The sequence below is a fragment of the Mytilus trossulus genome, chromosome 4, assembly GCF_036588685.1.
Source record: "Mytilus trossulus isolate FHL-02 chromosome 4, PNRI_Mtr1.1.1.hap1, whole genome shotgun sequence".
Taxonomy (NCBI): Eukaryota; Metazoa; Mollusca; class Bivalvia; order Mytilida; family Mytilidae; genus Mytilus; species Mytilus trossulus.
The window spans coordinates 20,590,073-20,611,189 of record NC_086376.1 but is presented as its reverse complement, the minus strand read 5'-3'; the positions used below and the strand labels follow the sequence as shown (position 1 = coordinate 20,611,189).

General features: G+C 31.3%; 1 protein-coding gene across 5 annotated transcripts in view; it reads left to right on the top strand.

The window, feature by feature from the left end:
* Positions 1–21,117, top strand: part of LOC134714859 (neuronal acetylcholine receptor subunit alpha-10-like) — a 34,561-nt gene that overhangs the window by 12,489 nt on the left and 955 nt on the right. For 3 of the 5 annotated variants that reach the window (XM_063576502.1, XM_063576503.1, XM_063576504.1), the window contains exons 2-6: positions 14,893–15,010; positions 16,445–16,614; positions 17,220–17,264; positions 18,767–18,876; positions 19,786–20,321. In XM_063576502.1, coding sequence (XP_063432572.1) covers positions 14,944–15,010; positions 16,445–16,614; positions 17,220–17,264; positions 18,767–18,876; positions 19,786–20,321 — 928 coding nt within the window. In that variant the 5' untranslated portion in view covers positions 14,893–14,943. Of the gene's footprint in view, positions 1–9,239; positions 9,477–12,430; positions 12,450–14,892; positions 15,011–16,444; positions 16,615–17,219; positions 17,265–18,766; positions 18,877–19,785; positions 20,322–21,117 lie in introns of those variants that run through there. The other 2 variants (XM_063576501.1, XM_063576505.1) reach the window with 2 other exon arrangements.

Sequence of the window (21,117 nt, the reverse complement as noted above, 5' to 3'; positions counted from 1 at the left end):
AGAACTGTCATATTCCTAACTTGGTACAGGCATTTTCAAATGTAGAAAATGGTGGATTAAACCTAGTTCTATAGCGCTAACCCTCTCACTTTAATAACAGTCTCATCAAATTCCGCTACATTTACATGATGCGTTAAATAAACAGTCACAATTAATAAAATAGTCAAAATATGGGTACATCAGTCATCATCGTATAACAATTTTAAAAGGAACAATTTAACAGGACACAAAAACATCTACTATCTACGAACACATGGATTGATTTGAGTGTCTGACGTCAGAAAAATTATATACGTCACATAAATTTCTCGTTCAATGTGCATACAATAGTTATCAAAAGTACCAGGATTATAAACAATTTTAAAATTTACATAGGCAATGAACGCATACAGGGTTAAAGAATCAAAAGTATGTAAGAATAAATTACAGAAATAGACCGAGATTCAAACTAGTCCAAAAGTTATACATATAATTTATGAGAATCCAAAACTTTTAAAAGGAACAATTTAACAGGACACAAAAACATCTATCTACGAACACATGGATTGATTTCTATAGATAGAGATGACTTGAATACATTTTATGAGTTTCACAGATTTTGAGATGCCATTTAAATCTCCTTGTTCGTCTATAAAAAGATGACCCCAAAACTTTGCTTAAAATTAAATTATTACGCGACGCTACTTGAGAATCCTTTATCCCTTATAACAAGACGCTCCTTTCTAAACCTAGTCTATAAAGGGACACTCTTTATCTTCACTTTATCATAAGTTCCTACATGTGAAAATGGGAATTGACCCTTCAGAAACACTTGCATAGTCTTTATAGAAAGAGATATTTCTATATATTGATCAGTTAACCTCTGAGAAACTTCTTGACATGTGCTTTATTCATATTTGTATCAGAATATAAAATAAATATACCCAGAAGACTTGAACAATCTGTTGATGTAAATATAACATTGTAACAGTTTCAGTTGAACCTAAGCAGGTTACCATTATCAAGGTTGGTACATAGCAGGTGATAACATTATATTGTTATATCGACATTTTTTTGTTTATACACCACTCTTTTGTTTTAATGATTTGCCATGGTCATTTTTCAAAGTTATAGTCATCATGGTAAATTTCAATGAAATAACTCACTCTTGGAAGGTTTTTTTTTTTTATCATTTTAAAAACTGAAAAATGCATACCATTATCCGAAGGAAGCACAACCTCTGAATTTTGAGGCATTCATATACTTAATATATATAATGATTGCTGTTTTAAATACTATGTTGAAATGAAATGCATTTTCGTATGTTTATTTCATTAAAGTTTGCTTTTAAAATCAAACTAATGTTACAAAGAATGGACGAACAGGTGATTCAAACATATAAACCACATAGTCTGATTTCTTTATATGAAACAGAGACACGGGCAATTTATGTCACAAATTGATTTCCCTATCACTTATGATTAGGCAGAAATTTGACAAAACCATATTAGTAATACATTTTAATATTTAAGAGAGTGATACATATGTACTGAAACCATTTTCACATATATTCATAAAAACCAAATGTTATACACTGCATATCATTTCTGTTGAAGGTAATTAGTTATCAAGGGTACCAGGATTATAATTTAGTACGCCTGACGCGCGTTTCGTCTACACAAGACTCATCAGGGACGCTCATATCAAAATATCTATAAAGCTAAACAAATACGAAGTTGTAGAGCATTGAGGATCCAAAATTCCCAAAATTTGTGCCAAATACGGCTAAGGTAATCTATTCCTGGGATAATAAAATCTTCAGTTTTTCGAAAAATTCAAAGTTCGTTATTTGTTTTCATACCCATCACTTCTTTGAAATATCGAATGTAATTTTTCTTTCGTCACGATTTCTATTTTTATAGCAATGTGTTTATATCTGTTCGTCACTGGTGAAGATATTTCAATTATCTATTTATTTATTTCCACAATAAGTGTTAAATTAATTAAATATTTCTCATTAACTGTGATAAGTAGCATACCCGCAGTGAAAAAACTGATAGCATAAACATTGTGACTGAACTTCTCTCTTGTTGTATTGACTAGCACCCTAACTGTTTACATTTTTCTACGTATGTCTACATTAACTCTAGTTGTTTTTAACGTTAGAAATTTTCTTACATAAGATAATTGCAAAACCAGATAGAGAATTACCTCCCCTTTGATCATAAGGCGAATAATGATTACAGATATGTAGCGCGAAAGAGTAACAAATCGACTATGTAAAATGTAAAATGTCAAAAATTAATAACATAATGTAATATCAAGCAAACAAACAAGTGAAAACTAGCATATAGTCTATAGTGCAAATATAAACAATACAGACAAAACAGACATCCAAACCACAACGAAACAAATTCAAAATCAGACAATACAATCCTATGTATGTCGTAGATATATATTTGGTGGACAGCTGTCTAAATTGCAACCATCTCATTATCTTTGAATGAGTACCTGTACGCAAAAAGCAATTTATAAATAAAAATTTAATAATTAAATAACAGGGGTTGCTGACAGGTACAAGATAACAACAGGCTTCTATTCAAGATGTTCTGTGAACGCTTAACAGTACAGTTATAGTTCAGAGTTTACCTAAAGATTTTTAAAGTGCAGTTAACATTAGAAGTGTCCTAAAGAACCATGACATATACTTTATCATTAGAAGTGTCCTAAATAACCATGTAATATACTTTTATCATTGGAATTGTCCTAAATAACCATGACATATACTTTTATCCACAAGCTAGACAAGTCAATATGTATGTGTAAAACACGAATAACACCACTGGATACTTCGTTAACATATTGAACAATTTTAAACTATGGTACTTTAATTGTACTTCGATTGTTGTAGTAATAGACTATTATAGTAGGACACCTGAAGGAGTTCATAAAGATTATCACATTACCACTCGGTTGCTGCTTCTTTTATCAGAGGTCATAGGATATTTTGGTATTGCTTAAGCTTATCTGCCTAGGGCCAGACAGGATGCGTCATTGAAATTTACCAGACACTTTTGTATGTAACATCCCTGGAGAAATAACTGAATAAAAAACTAATTGAAAGACCATTTATCTCCTTTTTCAATATTATAATGATGAATAGAAGACACTGTCAATTAAATCTTGAAAGTTGAAGCTAAAGTACATTCTAACTTGCGTAAGGTGGTACCTAACACTACAGTGAGATAACTCTGTAAAATCAGTTAAACGTTTTAATTACATTGTATTAAGCTTCTCAATGATCAAAATTAGTGTTTGTCAAACTGCTATATAACCTGAGTAATTTTTCCGACAAAACGGTTGGTTCAAAGAATATTTTTGTTAAAGGGTCAAAGTAAGTACTTTGACAAAGTTTTATGAATTAAACGAGCTAAATTAATTTTAGTGCAAGTGTTGGCTACCACATTAAAAGACCGTCTGCCTAAATAGACGACTGTACGTATTCTGCGTACAGTTATGCATTTATTACCCGAGATATACTATCAAGCAATTGTATACAATTTGTCAGATTTTTAAAGCTTTGTAAAGGGACATCAACTAAGTAGCTTGTCTACATATGATATTGTTTTAAAAATATGATAGAGAAACTACACTAAAATTCAAGTTACAATTGAAATTCTGTACAATGCTAAGTACAATTGAAATTCCGTAAAATGCTTAGTACAATTTAAAATTCCGTACAGTGTTTATTACAATTTGAAATTCCGTACAGTGCTTATTGCAATTTGAAATTCCGTACAATGCTCAGTACAATTTGAAATTCTGTACAATGCTTAGAACAATTTGAAATTTTGTACAATGCTTAGTACAATTTGAAATTCCGTACAGTGCTTATTACAATTTGAAATTCCGTACAATGCTTAGTACAATTTGAAATTCCGTACAGTGCTTATTACAATTTTAAATTCCGTACAGTGCTTATTACAGTTTAAAATTCCGTACAGTGCTTAGTACAATTTGAAATTCTGTACAATGCTCAGTATAATTTGAAATTCTATAAATGCTTAGTACAATTTGAAATTTTGTACAATGCTTAGTACAATTTGAAATTTCGTACAGTGCTTATTACAATTTGAAATTCCGTACAATGCTTAGTACAATTAAAAAGTCCAGAAGGGTTGGCCAAATAGTACTAGATATATCTTTATAATGGTTATTCAAAATATATTAGAATTGAATACTAGTAAGTATTACTGACTAACTGCGTATTTCATTTGTGAACACATGTGATACATATGTGGAAGATATTTTAAACATATTCTGCTATAAACAGGTTGCGTAATTAATGTGTATTTATAAAAGATAAATAAATAAAGATAATTAAAAAGATGATAGACTTAGAGCTAACCGATGTTCAAATCTTATTAATCCAGTAAGAAAACAATGCATGTATTTTTTGTATTGTTGTTGTTAAAAAGACGAACATGTTCTTATCAATATGTACTCATTGTTTATTTGAACTGAGGCTGTAGTCTGAAAAAGTATTATTTTATTCCGCCGTTTAATTATTTCACAGTCATTTGAATTGCTGAATCATTTGAAGTTTCAGAATATTGCTTTATTTTCTAATATTTTTTATTGTTATAACATAACACCCATTAAAAAAACATTCTGTGGCGACAGATTATCTACAACGAACCATAAACGATAGAAGAACAACTCCATCGGCAATGGGTGATTGTTTAATATGTTCAAATTGATAAATTAATGCCTCACTCTTAGAAAAATCATTTTAAAAAGACGAATAAAATTGCGATAGATCCTCAAATGAAAAAAAATATATGGAAAAATGGCTTATAATCTATATTCGAGCCTTTTTATACAAAACACGCAATGTAAACTATGTTAATTCTCCGATTTTTATTTGTCGATTTATTTTAGCGACTCGTTAAAAATGAAATATTTTCCTTAAGTTTAAAACAATATTAACATCTTAAATGTGCTGATAAATAGATTATGCGTTTTAGTTGTTGCTCTTGTCAGTGCATTAGTCAACTTTTTAGTTCAAGAAGAAAAGTAGAAAAGTTTGCACATCTGCTAAATAGGATTTGATAACTATTTATTATATTTTATTGTTATGCATTTTCTGACTTCATAGCCTTTTTAAATCCTTTGATTTTATCAATCGCTAGTGAATTAACAATTAGTAAATAAAAGCAACACATGTTTACATATACTGTTTACGTTATCTGCTACTCGACTGGGATATCTGCGAACTTTTTGCCGCTGGACAAAGGAATTCGTCAATCAATATTTTAAAAATTTGCACGTGACTTTGTCAACCAAAGCAGATCTAATTTAATAGGAGGTAACAGTTTTAGTCTGCAGTGATATAAAATAAAGAAACTATAAAGCACTTTGGAATTCCGTTTCTAAATTATTTACCTAAAACCACGAAAGGGTTGTTATGCTCTAAACATTTTATCAAAGGAGACAATAATTTCATTGTGATCAATTTCAAAAAACACTTTAAGAGAAAAATTACGCTTTCCATGAACAGTAAATTCATTGCGATCAATTTCAAAAAATCATTGCAAGAGCAAAAAATACGATTTACGTCATGAACATAATGCGTATAAGTTAACGCCACACATTTTTTTTTTAAATTTCTACCTATGTTTAACGCAAACCTTTGCGAAACATTTCAAACCTTTCATAACTACATACGACCACTGGATGACCACAGATTGATAAGAAACCGATGCGTCCATTATCAAAACGTTGACGAGTTGAAGCATTAACGACTTCCTTGCTTACACTTGCCTTAGCTCCCATGTCTTTTATAAGCAGATGAAAGGATATTTGTAAATAGGCTCAAAAGGTTTAATATAATTCAATAAGAAAGCTGTTGAAGAAGTATATTATCACATATCAATCAAATGGGTAAAGACCGATAACCGACATTCGCCAGTCTTAATGACTTATAATCAATGTTTGATACACATTTGAATTATATAAATTCATATTGCTTTTCCACCTGGCCTGAGTCCGGGAGGTCTTCATTTCTTAAATTTTCTATCTTTTTTCTATTTTTACATTTTAAAGCGAGATTTTACAACGAAAGACACACAATATTTGTTTATAAAGAGATTGAATACGGGTTCGAATGTTTTACCATTTTTCTCAGAATGACCTTTTAATAAAATGTGTAATTGTATACTCGGTCATAAAATTGATAATGGAAATAGGGAATATGTCAGAGACAACAACGTGACCAAATAGCAGACAACAGCATGTTTATCGAGTTGTCTAAATAGAATGCATTTCAAATCTCGATCTCGTTTTATTCACATGAAAGTGTGTGTTCTCTGAAGGATATAGGCATCAAACGAGTGACTATTTAATTTCCATATCCGTCTCTAAAAAATAAAGAAGTATGTCCGATAAGACCCCTTTTTGGCCCCAAAATATAGCAATTTTACAAAATTGTTAAACAATAAACTTTTAGTTACTTACAATGCACATGTATCGGGTACTAGCACCTTTAAGTCATGCTAAATCACTGAAATTGCACAATTCTAGCATTGTAGTTAAATTTTAGACGTTTTCGTGTAAAACGAAAGTGGCCGCATTCGTGTTCATCCTTAATATTAAAATGTAAGTTGTATTTGATGATAATACATAACATATATAAAGGCTGAGGATGAACACGGATGCGGCCACTTTCATTTTTTACAAAAACCATCTAAAAAGTGACATTTTTGGGCATATTTTGTAGATTTTTCATATTTGAGCTTGAATCGGATCGTTTTTAATGACAAAATATTTTCAGTTCAAATCTTTAACATAAACTAATAGAATCAAATAAAATAAACACTTTAGTGTTTAAAAAGTGCTCAAAATCTTTCGTCAGATGAACCTGAAATTTGAGGCCAGAATTGGTCCTTACCGGACCTTCTCCTTTATAAAAGTAACTGTTTGGTTTTAAATGTCAAATGCCAAGGTAAGAAATCTTAAAACTTTAAACTGCAAAAGCACCATATTCTTATTTTTCTGTATAACTTAGACTCTGGTCAATAGCCAATATTTTGTGTTTGAAGAGTGCATGTAAGCCAGACGTGTTGAAAGAGATAAATGCGACGCGTGGCTTTCATTTAAATACTTTAAATCCATCTTAAAGCTTTTTATACATGGGCGTCTTTAAAATTTAATTTACTTTTTTTAAATCTCTGCAGTAGATAGTCTGAGATTTACATGGTACACCGTGAGTAATTATGTTTCAAAGATTTCCTGACAGACGTGTACTTGAAAGTTTTGCAGGGATTGTTCTGAACATGCCAAATAATTTACGCCAATCTTAACGAAGTCACAAACAAATCAACATTCTAAATAACACAGCTAATTAGATTGTATCAAGAACTTTTTGTTCTCACTTTTTTCAATAATAAAGCACTTAAAGACCTGCACATTTTATAGAAAATAATATCCTTCCCTTTGACAATCTGTCTTTTTATGCCTGTCGATATTGATATATTGGCCACGATAACTACGAATTTCCTTCTGATGGATGTCACTAGCTTGAACCCTCTCCACAGCAATTAAATCAAGAAGGCTATGATTCAACTATTAATTATTTGTAAGTTTGTGTATATGGATTAAGGGATCTTTCAAAGAAAAAAGGTGTTATGTTAGTGATCTGTAAACACTAGATGTCAGCTTAGTCATTTGTTGACAAGAAATGTAATTTGGAAATGTAAAGCACTCGTGTTATGGTGTCGAATCTTGATGACTTTGCGTGAAATCAAGCTTCAAAACACACCTATATATCATGATTTATTTGATATCAGGTTGAGATCATGATATCAAATCCCAAAAGGCATTTGCAAAAAAAAGTTCAGCAAGAATACTTATATCGTCATCTAAGAGTTACAGAGTACTTTTAGTACTTAAATCAAATCTCAAATGTAATCACAAGTTCAGGAAGGCTCCACGCTCCTGTTTGAGTAGCACTCTTTGAAAGATGTCGACCCGGGAATGTCGATCACTTAAGCTATATCTTTGCATTTAATAACACAGATGCAGAGTCATGTTTCAAAAAAGTACAGCCTATAACGTGCATAAGATGCTAAAAAATGTCAGATTAGGAAAGAAATAATAAAGTTATCAAATACAAATGTTTGTTTACGTATAACGACAACTATTGCTGACTTTGGACAAGCATATACAGAATGTGACAGGGTTGAATATTTGAAACAGTAATTTAACACCACTATATAAGAAAACTTTTAAAAAAGAACACTTAACATTGTGCAATACAAAAATAACAGTATCAACCAGATGTAAAGTATACAGCAAGCAAGATTGAGAAACGTTTAGATAATAGTAGCCGTGAAGTTTAGGCATAGATGATCTACTTATGTACAAAAAGTTGAACCAAGTCTTTAGAGACTTTAAGTTATTTTTGTTCATAAATCCAGAAATTCTTAAATTATGTCATGATATTGATAATGTCATTTACGTTTATATCATATGTAAGCAAAAGTCTGTTAAACAGTCCCCAGAATAGTATGTAATCCTAGCTGAGATTGAAACATCAAATCTTGTTCTTCCTATCATATAATTTCTATGAAAAGTATACTATGGTGTAGGATAAACTCCACACTATTAAACTCGTCTGATAAGACCCCCTCCCGCTCCACCAAAAATGACCCTCCAAAACCAACCAACCAACCAACCAACCAAACAAACAACCAAACAAACAAAAACCTGAAAAAGAAACAACAAAAAACAAGAAAACAATTGACAGACACGTTTTCTTTATTTGGTATATCTGTATTCGTAATTAAGTCTTTACGTGCAATAGGAAGGTTCAGATCAAGTGGTATTCACCATTTTTAATCAGGAACGTGTAATGGTATCAGCGTTTAACCCTCATCTATAGGTGTACAATAGCAATATGTAATAGCAATTACCATCTGAAGAGAGTACCTACAAGTATAAACTATGTACGTTACATAAACACAATAGCAGCAATCATCACTGCAACTGAATTGCGAATTTTTTTTTTATAAAATATGTCCGTTATTTACAATGCATGTTTTTCCATAGCTAGACACGATACTGTTATTATATAGCTTATTTTCCTATCCTATTTGTCAGTTTAAATATGTTGTTTATTTATTGAGCAATGATTAGTTATTTTCAGTTCATATGAAAAGTTTCGAGGCTTCGTATAAAAAGTTTGAATCACCGTAAGAAAATCATTTTTCAGCTGTTACCCAACTAATGACCAAAGTAAATAATCAATTCTTACAACAAAATTGATTTTAATGTGTTAAAAACATTAGAGTTTATGATGACATGACCGACCAGATTATTACTTAATTAACTAAAAGGAAACAGTCGTAGTGAATACACAATGTATTATCTATCTAGCAATGTTACATTTATTGTTACAAGAGGATAATTTTTTACTTCGGCTGAATTGTAACGAATGCGTGAGTATATTTGACTGCTTTATATCTATATATCTATTTACTTTTTTTTAATTATTCATTTTAAATTAATACAATAAAGCACTTAGTTAATAATTAAGCTGAAATATTGCTTTTGAAAAGGGAGAAACGCTTAAGCTATAAATAAAATAAATAAAGCTCTAAATAACAATGACGATTTACCACTAAAAGAATATATATACATATATATATATAATTTTAATAGAACACAGTAATATTTATACACAACTTTGAATTTAATGGTGAACTTAAATAAGACCGTTAGTTTTCTTGTTTGAATTGTTTTATATTGTCATATCGGGGCCTTTTATAGCTGACTATGCGGTGTGGGCTTTGCTCATTGTTGAAGGCCGGGCGGTGACCTATAGTTTTTAATTTCTGTGTCATTTTGGTCTCTTGTGGACAGTTGTCTCATTGGCAATCATACCACATCTTCTTTTTTATATTAAGTATGCATAGAATGGCCGTGTAACTTCTTTGTACTGTCTGCATATATTGTAATGATGTATATAACTGTTTACACTGGTAGTATCTCACAGGATGAAGAGCTGCAATAAATGAGTCGCTCTTTTGAAATAATTTTAAAACTTATTTTCTAGTATAACTTATCTATCATTCTTTACATCAATTACAATTCATATCTTCCGCAGTAAAAACGACGAGATAAATTATTTAAACATCAATTATCATTATTTATCAATTCAATACCATATTAATGAGTACCTTGTATCAACAAGCTGCTTTGTCATAAAACTAACAATGCCCATTTCCCAGAATATGTATGGTGAAATATTAAATATGTATGGTGAAATATTGAATATGTATTCTAGATTTTTGCTTTACAATGAGGTGTTTTTGTCTGATAGAAACGAATTTGATATGCATTAAATAAATTGTGCTTTACTTACACTGAACGATGTCGACTTGGCTTTGTTCAAAGGGTTTATATTGTTGTGACTTCCTAGATTTAGTTTATACATAGTCATCTATATTTATTTATGTTTTATAGGGTATCTTTCTATGTTGTAATGTTACACTATTATATCATTTGAGGGTAAAGATTGGCGCCTATTAAAACTTTAAAACCCGCTGAATTTGTTTGCACCTGTCCGAAGTCAGGAGCTTGATGTTCAGTGGTTGTCATTTGTTGTTGTAGATTATTATGGTTGCTCGTTTCTCGTTTATATACATACATATATATATTAAACCGTTTTTGCTTGCTTGAATTGTTTGTCACTAGCCTTTTTATGGCCATTTTAGCTTGCTGTTTGATGTGAGTCAAGTGTCTGTGTTGAAGGCCGTGTTGTGAGTTATTAGGTGATCACTTTTTAAACAATGTGACTTGAATGGGAATTTGAGAGTCATTGGCACTCATACCACAACTTGTTATTTCCATGTATGTACCGCAATGTGGGACATTAGGAATATCATTACAAAATATTCACATAAAAAATTTCTACGAAAGCATCATTTAGTTGTTTTTTTTATCTTTTAATTCTGCATGAAATCTTAATCTGAATTGTTATTTCATCAAACAAAACATCAGAAAGGCAACAGCTGACCTAACGTACCACGGTATGTTAGATTTAACTATGTTTTCTGGTAACCTTTATTGTAATGCTTTTATTGTTACATATCTGATTTAACAAATGACTGCTAGTGTCGAAACTAATATAACAGGTTGAAATACTTCAGGCATTTAATTAGCAAAAACTTCTGAAAAACGTGTTTATAATAAAATTGAATTGACTGGTATATCGATAATGCATAGAGTTACCAGATCAGAATCATATGCACATTATAATGTGCTAAATCACCACTGAGGTTGATTGATAAAACAAAACGTATGAAACAAAGTTGATCTCAAACAATCTTGTCACAGTGGCGGATCCAGAACATTTTACAAAGGGGGGGGGACTGACTGCCTGCCGTAAGAGTTGGCCCTCTACAGTCATGCTTCAGTAATTCTCTTTGTGATCATTTTTTCCCACGGAAAGGAGGGTGCCGGTATCCCAGTGCCTCCTGGATCCGCCTATGTGCCATTCTGCAAATTGATCTGTTTTACAATTATGGTCTCTAACATGCTATATTTGATCATCCCTAAATTTTAGTCACGAGTATTCCTGATAGAAATATCGGATTATCCGCCAGAAACAGCCTTTCGAGCGTACCTAGATTATCTTAGAGAAATAGTGCGTCGAGTACACGGAAATCAATATCAGAGAAATAGTGCGTCGAGTACACGGAAATCAATGTCGTTCGATTATATTGAACAATGATAATTATATGATAAGTTACAAAATAACACACGACTTAGTTATCTTCTAAAAACAGAGAGCTATACAAAAAAATAACTTATTATAGATGATACCGACAGACGCGTATATTATGTACCTGGATAATACAACTATAACCTTAATTAATATGATGTAAGTATGTTTCTGGTGCAATCATTACAATCAGACTCTTGAAATAGCAAGTTATGGTTATTGTTGTTCAAGGTGTACTGACATTGAATTATGGAAAACAAAGATAAAACAAAACGTTCATTGTACATATTGTTGTTAAAATAAACATTATCGGTATAAATCAGTGCACATATCCTTTTTATAATTAAACTAGACATTATTTAATTTAGTCCAGTGTTTGTCATTAAACTGGGTTTATGTCTGTCATATTTGTTTTTTTCATAAACGGTTTCGTTATAAATCAGGCCGTTATTTTTTTCAATTGATTTGTTTCACATTTTTCATACCCCACCATACGGCATGATTGTTTTCGTTGTTTAAGCCCATACAGCTGTCTATATTTGCTTACATCCACTACATTTGAATTTTAGTAGACAGTTGTCTCAATGGCAATCATACCACATTATGCCTTATTTTTGAATTATAGGTTATGACACTTTGGTGGTACTAATGGTATGTGATAATAGAGAAATTACTGAAATTAAAAGTATGATTTTAACATCTTCTTTAAAATAGAGCAAAACTATCACTTTCTTATACACATTTAAGTTTGGCACCCGTTATCGCCGACCAACCCACGCTCCCAAAGGAGTGTTTCTTGGTGAGAGTTATCATCATACCACATTTTCTAATTTCAATATTAACATTTTTCATGTTTTTTTAAAATTCTGATGCACTTCAAGTTCGTTACAAATAAGATGATAAATGCATGCATGTACTTTATGTTCTAAGAAAGATGAATATCACGAATTAATGCAAAAATAAAAAAAAATAAAAAAAAATAGCGATTTAGATAAATAAATGACAAATTATAAGTGCAATTCGTGTGTTTGATTTGATCAGTAACTCTAAGATAACAAGTAAAATCACATAAAACAGACCTCAAAATATGCAATTGATTGACATTATATTATCTCAATTCTAAATGATATATGAATTAACACTTGTATTGTGAAAATGTATGTACCGAACTCGAAGATCGCAATAAGAAAACCGATGAAATAATATTTACATGAAATCAAAGTTAGAAAATATAGATATAAATCTATGAATAACATATCATCAAAGAATAACGTAGAATTTAAACAACTAAAATTCTATTGACAATAGCTGGACAAATAAATTCCACGTCGTATATGCAAAATGTGGTTTGATTTCTTTACCATTTCAACTCTTATCAATTATGTACAATTATTGCATTTTAAAACATTCGGATCGAGGCTCACGTGATCAAAAGCATTTATGATATCTAGATATGAAAGAACAATGCAAGGGTATATCATATCAAGGTATACATAAGTATTTATTATTTGTATTTGACTGAGGTATTTGACTTTAGATCTTTTGTCTCTATATATATTATCTTCGTTGCATGATTAACAGAACCAGACGTTTACCGTTTACCAGATGAGCGAGATGTACAATATCAACTTTCACTTAATTCTTTGTCGAACTGATTACAAAAGAATTAAAAAGAAAAATAAGAAATTAAAAGGAAATTGACTCTTTATATTTGACTTTCAGAAGTCTATTAACAAAACATAAAATGAATTGAGCAATAGTTTAAGCCCAAACATTTCTCTACTCTTATTACAAACGATTTTGATTTAAAAGGCAACAAATGTTAAAATGTGAGGCTCCATGGTGTGTGTATTTTTTTCAAAGTATATTCATTTCTGTAATGGTGAGCTGTGTTCTGTTTTGTCGGTCGTCAAATACTTTATTCCAAAAAGGGGGGAGGCGGGCACCCTGCCCCCTAAATCCGCCTCTGAGAATGGAAATCGGGAATGTGTCAAAGAGACAACAACCCGACCATAGAAAAGACAACAACAGAAGGTATACACATTGCATACAATGATAACTCCATACGTCTTTGAATTTGTTTCAAAGACAATGTCAATGTCTATAATTTCCTAAAGTGATCATCTGTAAACTTTGGTTCGCAATTGCAACGTTGTTAGATTTAAGATAAGCTTTTAACATACACTTTATGGAAAATGCATCATGTTACAATTCAGGTATAAAAGCACTTTAGCAGATGAAGAAATAACGTATCATTTGATAGTCTGTGTATTTGATTATAAATGACATTACAAAACTTGATTAATAATTCAGCAGTGACATGATTTATCCGGAAAAGTTTTTCAAGCATACGCATATTTTAGATTTTACCAACATGAGGTTAAATTCCTAAATGAATACTGATTTTGGCTTATTATAAAGTCTAGATTATGTTATTTAATATGTTTATTGTTATGCATGTGTTTTATACTGCTTTTTCCGACCAAATTGTTTTATTATATTCCTACGAAATGTACGGTTAACATCGATAGGAATATTAGAATTTACTAAGTTTGCAAGTTTTTTGTTTATAATCATTTTAATTTATAGACCGAAACAAATGAAACATGTAGTTTGTTATTCCAACTCGTTGAGATCTTTAACGCCGCAAATACTCTTTTACCGCAAATTTCCTTCCCAAATTAAGTGAAGCAAAAAATGATGTATAAATCTAAGCGAAATTAGTTATTATTGTATCACATTGTTCCAAAGTCAGTTGAAAATCTAAACAATAGAAATAACTATCTTACGACGTTTTTCTCTACTAAAGCAAGACTGAAAATGAGTTGAAAAAATCTTTACAAATATAAATAAAAAGCAAACACTCTGTAAAATTCGTTTGTACGCGTAAATATAAACTATTTAGCCTATCTTAAATAAACGAACGACTTATCTCAGCAATAATAGGATGTGTTGTAACTATTATCAAATAGTAGAATGTAACCTGCCGTGTAAAGCCCAATGAACCATGTAACTACTACTGAAAGGTCATAGTTACCTGAATTTAATACTGCACAGAAGAATATTATCCTCTAATTAGAGGTTAATTGATAAATCCTAATGCTAATTCAATTGTGTTTCTGTTTCAGTAGGAGGAATCTAACAGGATCTATACATTTGGAGTATTATGTCTGTAGAAAATGAGATGTGACGAAGCCTTTTCTATAGTTTTTGTGCTGTTATTACTACAGAAATTAGTTCATTCAGGTAAGTTTTTGCACATCATTATTTAAAGACAATTAGAGAATTAGATGTATCGTAGCTAACAAATTTCTTTTCGCCGTTTTGCATTTTATTCTTTCGTCAATTTGTATTTGGAAGAAGTTTCATCGTAGGCTTTTTATTTTATAGCGAATCTAGTTTCAGTTTATTAATTAAGTCTTCCATGATATATTATACAGAGTGTTTTAAGATTAATTCTATTAAACTTTCAAATTGATGCATGAGCTAGTTTTGTCACCAAATGTGATACTCGCATGTTCGTCACTTTGAAGGGGTGATGTAGTGGATGTATATACCCTACATGTACTTGGTGCGGCAAAGACTTGTAAATGTAAATTGTCTGCCGTTACTCATCAACACGGCCAATTTAGGATTAAGAGCAGATTGGTGGTCTCGGAGTCAGAAAAATAGGCCCTTGTAAAAGTCTGTATGACATGTCGTCATGTTGAAAGCTAACTTAAATCTAAACTAGCACGTAACATATACAGCCAAGCGTATCGGTCAAGTAGAAAGCAGGATAAAGTTTCTCTTTTATTTTTTTTTATTTATTTTTTATCATAAATGAAATTCTTACAGTTAATTGTTCTTTTCTTATTATTCTTAGTATTCAAAATCAAACTTAAGACTTTTATACAATAAAATTCTTAGAAAAAACATGTATATTTTTTTATAATACAGAATACAAAAACGAAAATAGAAAAACATGTTCCGACAGCCCATTTAAAAAAACCAAACTCTTTTAAAAATGTTTAACAACAAAACAGATAATTTAAATTCTTAATAAAAAAAAACCTGTCCAGTATCCCTCAAATTACTCTAAACCTCATCAACCTCCCACATCTAGCAACTCAAATAATTTGATAATTCTGTATTTTTTTTAATCTTCAATCTATTAACCAAGAAAGCCTAAGGAGATCAGAAGAATAGGACAGGAAAATAAATGATTTCACAAAAACAGAGACCGCTTTTAATTAACTAACCTAGGCCGAGGGCTTATGACAGACACAGACTATGGGAATAATATATAGGAATACATGGTGACCGAATATACTAATCGTTTAATCAAAGAAGATAAAAACGCATTGAAAAACACAAAAGACAGCAAGATAAACAATAACAGTGCAATTTTTGTGCTTTAAAAGTCATTATCATTGTATTTTTTAGTTTAATTTTCATCTACTGTTTATTAATTCCATATTTAGTTTTTGTTTTGAATATTATGTTCTTATTGTTACATATAACAAACAAACAATAAAAAAAATAAATTCTTAAACTATTGACAAGAATATTGATTTGCCATCTATTGTGTAAAAAGTATTGAATTTGCTATTTCGTATAGATATAGCTATCTATTCAAAATACAAAAAAAAATAGAATTTTCACAAAATTGGTTAAAAATTATTGTATTTTTATATTCAGTAATCCAAGGACAAAATTTCACAAATGAACAAAGATTATTCATGACAGATGAACAACGATTATTATCTGTTTTGATGAAACATTACAGCAGCGAGACCAGACCTGTATTCAATGCGTCACATCCGGTTGTGGTGCGATTGGGAATAACATTAACTCAGCTGTTTGATGTTGTGAGTAGAGATCATCAGATATTAAGAAAGGTCACATATACAGGTCATCCTTAAAGAAAAACCAAACAAACAGAAAAAAATTTAATACATAACATAATGAGTTAATTGATGTGTAAGAATCCAGAACATATTAATAAGAAAAATCACAAAAAATACTGACTCCGTGGAATATTCAAAAAGATAAGTTCCTAATCAGATGTCAATATCAAAAGCTCAAATGAATGAATTACAACTGTCATATTCCTGACTTGGTACATGCATTTTCTAATGTAAAAAATGGTAGACTAAACGTGGGTTCAAAGCTAGCTTACCCTCTCACTTGTGTCTTTTTTCTATTACTGAATAACTTCGAAAAGGCCAAAATGAGATTGTAATGAATAATAAAAAAGGAACAATATCACACCAACAAAATAAATGATGTTTGACCCTTATCTTGATTAGGTTTTTTATTACATTGATCTTTTGAATGGTATACATAATCACGTGGCATTTTACTTATTGTTTAAAATTCATTTACATATATAATTATTTATTTCATATCAAAGTAAAATACTTATATTCACAAAATTTGAACATATACATAATGTTCATACATCTATTCACAGGATGAAAAAAATCAAGTATTAGTTCTGAACATATGGCTTGATCAGGTATGTACATCTTCGTACAAAAAGTAAGATGTCTTTCTGAACAGCATTTATACCCTAGCAAAACGTGACGAATTACAATATAAACTATAAGAATCTCATTCCGGCGACAGCGAACGTGTGTTAAAGATAATAACACAAGACAGAGAAATTACAAAACAGACGACAGATGTTAAAAAAAACCAAACAACACAACTTTAAAAACTTATGTCGGGTAATAAAGTAACCGTACAATAAAATATAAGAAAAACCAGTGCAAAGGCTGCAATAAAACTGAACGGGAATCCGTAATGATTATTGTTCCATTTGATAACTGTAGCGGTTATTGATGAAAATCATAAAGTGTCACTTATAAAAAATAATATAGGAATATTCCGCGATTCAGGAGTGATATAAACTTTTGTTATTTTCTGTTTAGAGTCGCGCTTTATATTACTACACGCAAGCTTTACCAGGCGCCTGCATTTATCCACGTGAAATCAGCTTCGGAGGAAACTTTTGCGATTTATTCAACAATTCGCTCAAAGAGATCTTAATGTGCTGTGTTTATTGTATTGCTTTTCTTGTTTCGCTTTTTTAAAGATTTATTCCTTCGATTTATGATCAAACTGTTTATACATATATATCTTGATCTTGCTTCCTCTAGCAACGGTCAAGTATAAGAACAGAAACAAAGCCTATATTTATTCATATTTAATACGTATTTGTTATTTCTATTTTATATTAGGGAGCTACCATTTGATTTTTATGGGGGGGGGGGGGGGGGGGGCAGGAGTTTTGAGTAAAAAAAAAGGCAGGATGAGACACTTGCAAAAAAAAAGTCAGTGAGACAATTTATGTAAAAAAAGTCAGGATAAACTAAAAAAAAAGCAGGACCGGATAAAGTGAAAAATAAAAAGGCAGGACAGAGATTACAACTAAAAAAAATAAATGCAGGACAAAATTTTTCGACCTGCTGTAGTTTTCTTTTTTAAACGTCAAAATAACAAACATGTTCTACCAGGGTGCAACGCTTGCCTCCGTCGTTTAAACGTCAAAATAACATGTTCTACCAGGGTGCAACGCTTGCCTCCGTCGTTTAAACGTCAAAATAACTTGTTCTACCAGGGTGCAACGCTTGTCTCCGTCGTTTAAACGTCAAAATAACATGTTCTACCAGGGTGCAACGCTTGCCTCCGTCGTTTAAACGTAAAAATAACATGTTCTACCAGGGTGCAACGCTTGCCTCCGTCGTTTAAACGTCAAAATAACATGTTCCACCAGGGTGCAACGCTTGCCTCCGTCGTTTAAACGTCAAAATAACATGTTCTACCAGGGTGCAACGCTTGCCTCCGTCGTTTGCACAATATATACTTGTCTTTTATCTTACACGAACAAATATTATTTTAAAAATTGCTTTTATTCGATAAAAAAACAACTTTTCGTTCTTATTAACTTTTTCATAACATGATATAAAAATGAACTTTTGATAACATTGATGATTGATGTACCTTTACATACGATAGGAATGGAAAGATGAAAAGCTACTTTGGGATCCAGCTGATTATAACGGGCTAGAGTTGCTCCGAATACCTTGTACGAAACTATGGAGACCTGATATCATACTCTATAACAGGTACAGTTGTTCGTTTTTTTCTGATCCAAGTATTTAATTAAATGAAAATGAGCTAACATCTGTTTCAAACTGACGATGAAAAGTGCATGACTTGTAATTAAAGACAGTTACCTTGTCTGTACTATGTTCTTGAAAAGATCGTGAAGGACTAAGTAAAGAACACCACAGTGATGCCGAGAAGTGTTTAATATGTTTTCTTCATGATAAATTCAACCGCAGAAAACATGGAAGTTTTAACCGATTGAGCTTCATAATGTTTAAAAAAACGAAATTCTGACAAACATATTTCCTACTCAGAACAATATGGAAAGGATATTTTAACATTGAAAACGAGTTACCAAGTCAGGAATATGACAGTTCTTGTCCATTCGTTTTTGATGCGTTTTGTTTTTTGTTTTTTGATTTTGCCATGTGATTATGGACTTTCCAAATTGATTTTCCTCTGAGTTCAGTATTTTTGTGATTTTACTTTTTACTACTTCTAAGTATTTTGAGACAAAAAACCTGCCGCGCAAAGTCTGGGTTCAATGGCATTTCATATGTTTTATTTGTGGAATGCGCTCTGACGCCCGACGTCCGCCCAAAGTCTATAAAATACCGTCAGACGTCAGGGAAATCTTAAACCAGGTTAGATTTGGTATAATGTTTGAAAAGGTTTTTCCCTCGAAAGTCAATATAATGTCAATGCTATTTTAATGAAGTTAATCCGCGAATATTTTCTTCATCTGGAATAAGTAGCAAATAGATAATCTTAGAATTTTCTTTTTTCTTATCCTTTTCAATTTTCTTCATTTTTGTTTTGTGTTTGCATCTTCGCTACCACATTACTACGTCCCTGCAGTCCGAAGCGAATTTTAATTAAACCTTTTTGAAGTCAGATGTATTTGCTAATTTTCTTTTATCTTTCAGTGCCAATGACTACACAAACAAATATATGGAATCTTTAGCAATGGTCAGTAATGATGGAAACGTTTTCTGGCCTCCTATAGTCAAATTTCGTAGCACTTGCCAAATGGATATAACCTATTTTCCATTTGATGACCAAATATGCAAGTTAAAGATGGGTTCTTGGTTGTATGATGGATTCCAAGTTGATGTTACAAACAGATCTGTGGATATAGATTTGTCTAACTATGTAGAAAATGGGGAATGGAAGTTAATTGACACAAAAGCTATTCGAAACGTAGTTGTCTATCCATGTTGTCCGACACCGTTCCCCGATGTTACGTTTCATATTCATATTCGTCGCAGGACCACGTACTATATGTACAATGTGATTATTCCATCAGCCATGTTAGCGTCCTTGACATTACTTGGATTTTGGCTTCGTCCAGATAGCGGAGAGAAGATAACCCTAGGGTTAACCGTATTGCTCTCGCTCTCCGTGTTTATGTTACTTATTGCTGAGAATACTCCGGCCACATCATTCTATGTCCCATTACTTGGTAGGTATTTTCAAATAAAAACCAATAAGTCTGTCTTCTTTAAAAGTGCATAGTACATTTAGAGTATGTATTGATCGATTGTTGCTTTTATGTCAAGTGGCAATTATTATATATCATAGAAAAAAGAAAAAAACACAAAATACTAATCTTCGAGGAAAATTCAGAACCGAAAGACTCCAATCAAATGATAAAATCAAAAGCTCAAACACATAAAAAGAATGGACAACAACTGTCATAATTATTCCTGACTTGGTATATGTATTTCCTTGAGAGGAAAATGGTGGATTAAAATGGTTTTATAGCTAGCTAAACCTCTAAATAGACCATAGAAGATACATACACGATTGGTTATTACCTATTACTGTATACATTACAACTGTAGTCTAGACACTAAGTGTATATATATTAGTAATCATCAAGTCATGAGTGTAATAATACTTGAACAACCGTTGTAAGTATGAACCAACAAGGGGGAGATAACCATATTTAGTTTCCTAGACCACACAATGTGTTGGCTTTACAACAATTAATATATTAAAATGTGTTAGACATTAGCAGTGTACCACGAACAAAAAGTTGAGTACCTAAATATATTAATGCAAAGGAGAAATCGTCAACAAAAAAGGCAAAACTGTATAAACTACTATTGGCGATTCAAATATTACATGTGGAATAGAGAATGTGTTACCGTTTGGCGTTTGTATGTTTTCCTTTTTAGTTAAATTGTGTTTAGGCTGTCACCTTGTCGTAGATACCCTATGCGCATACCTTTCTTTTTGTAGATAACATAAATATT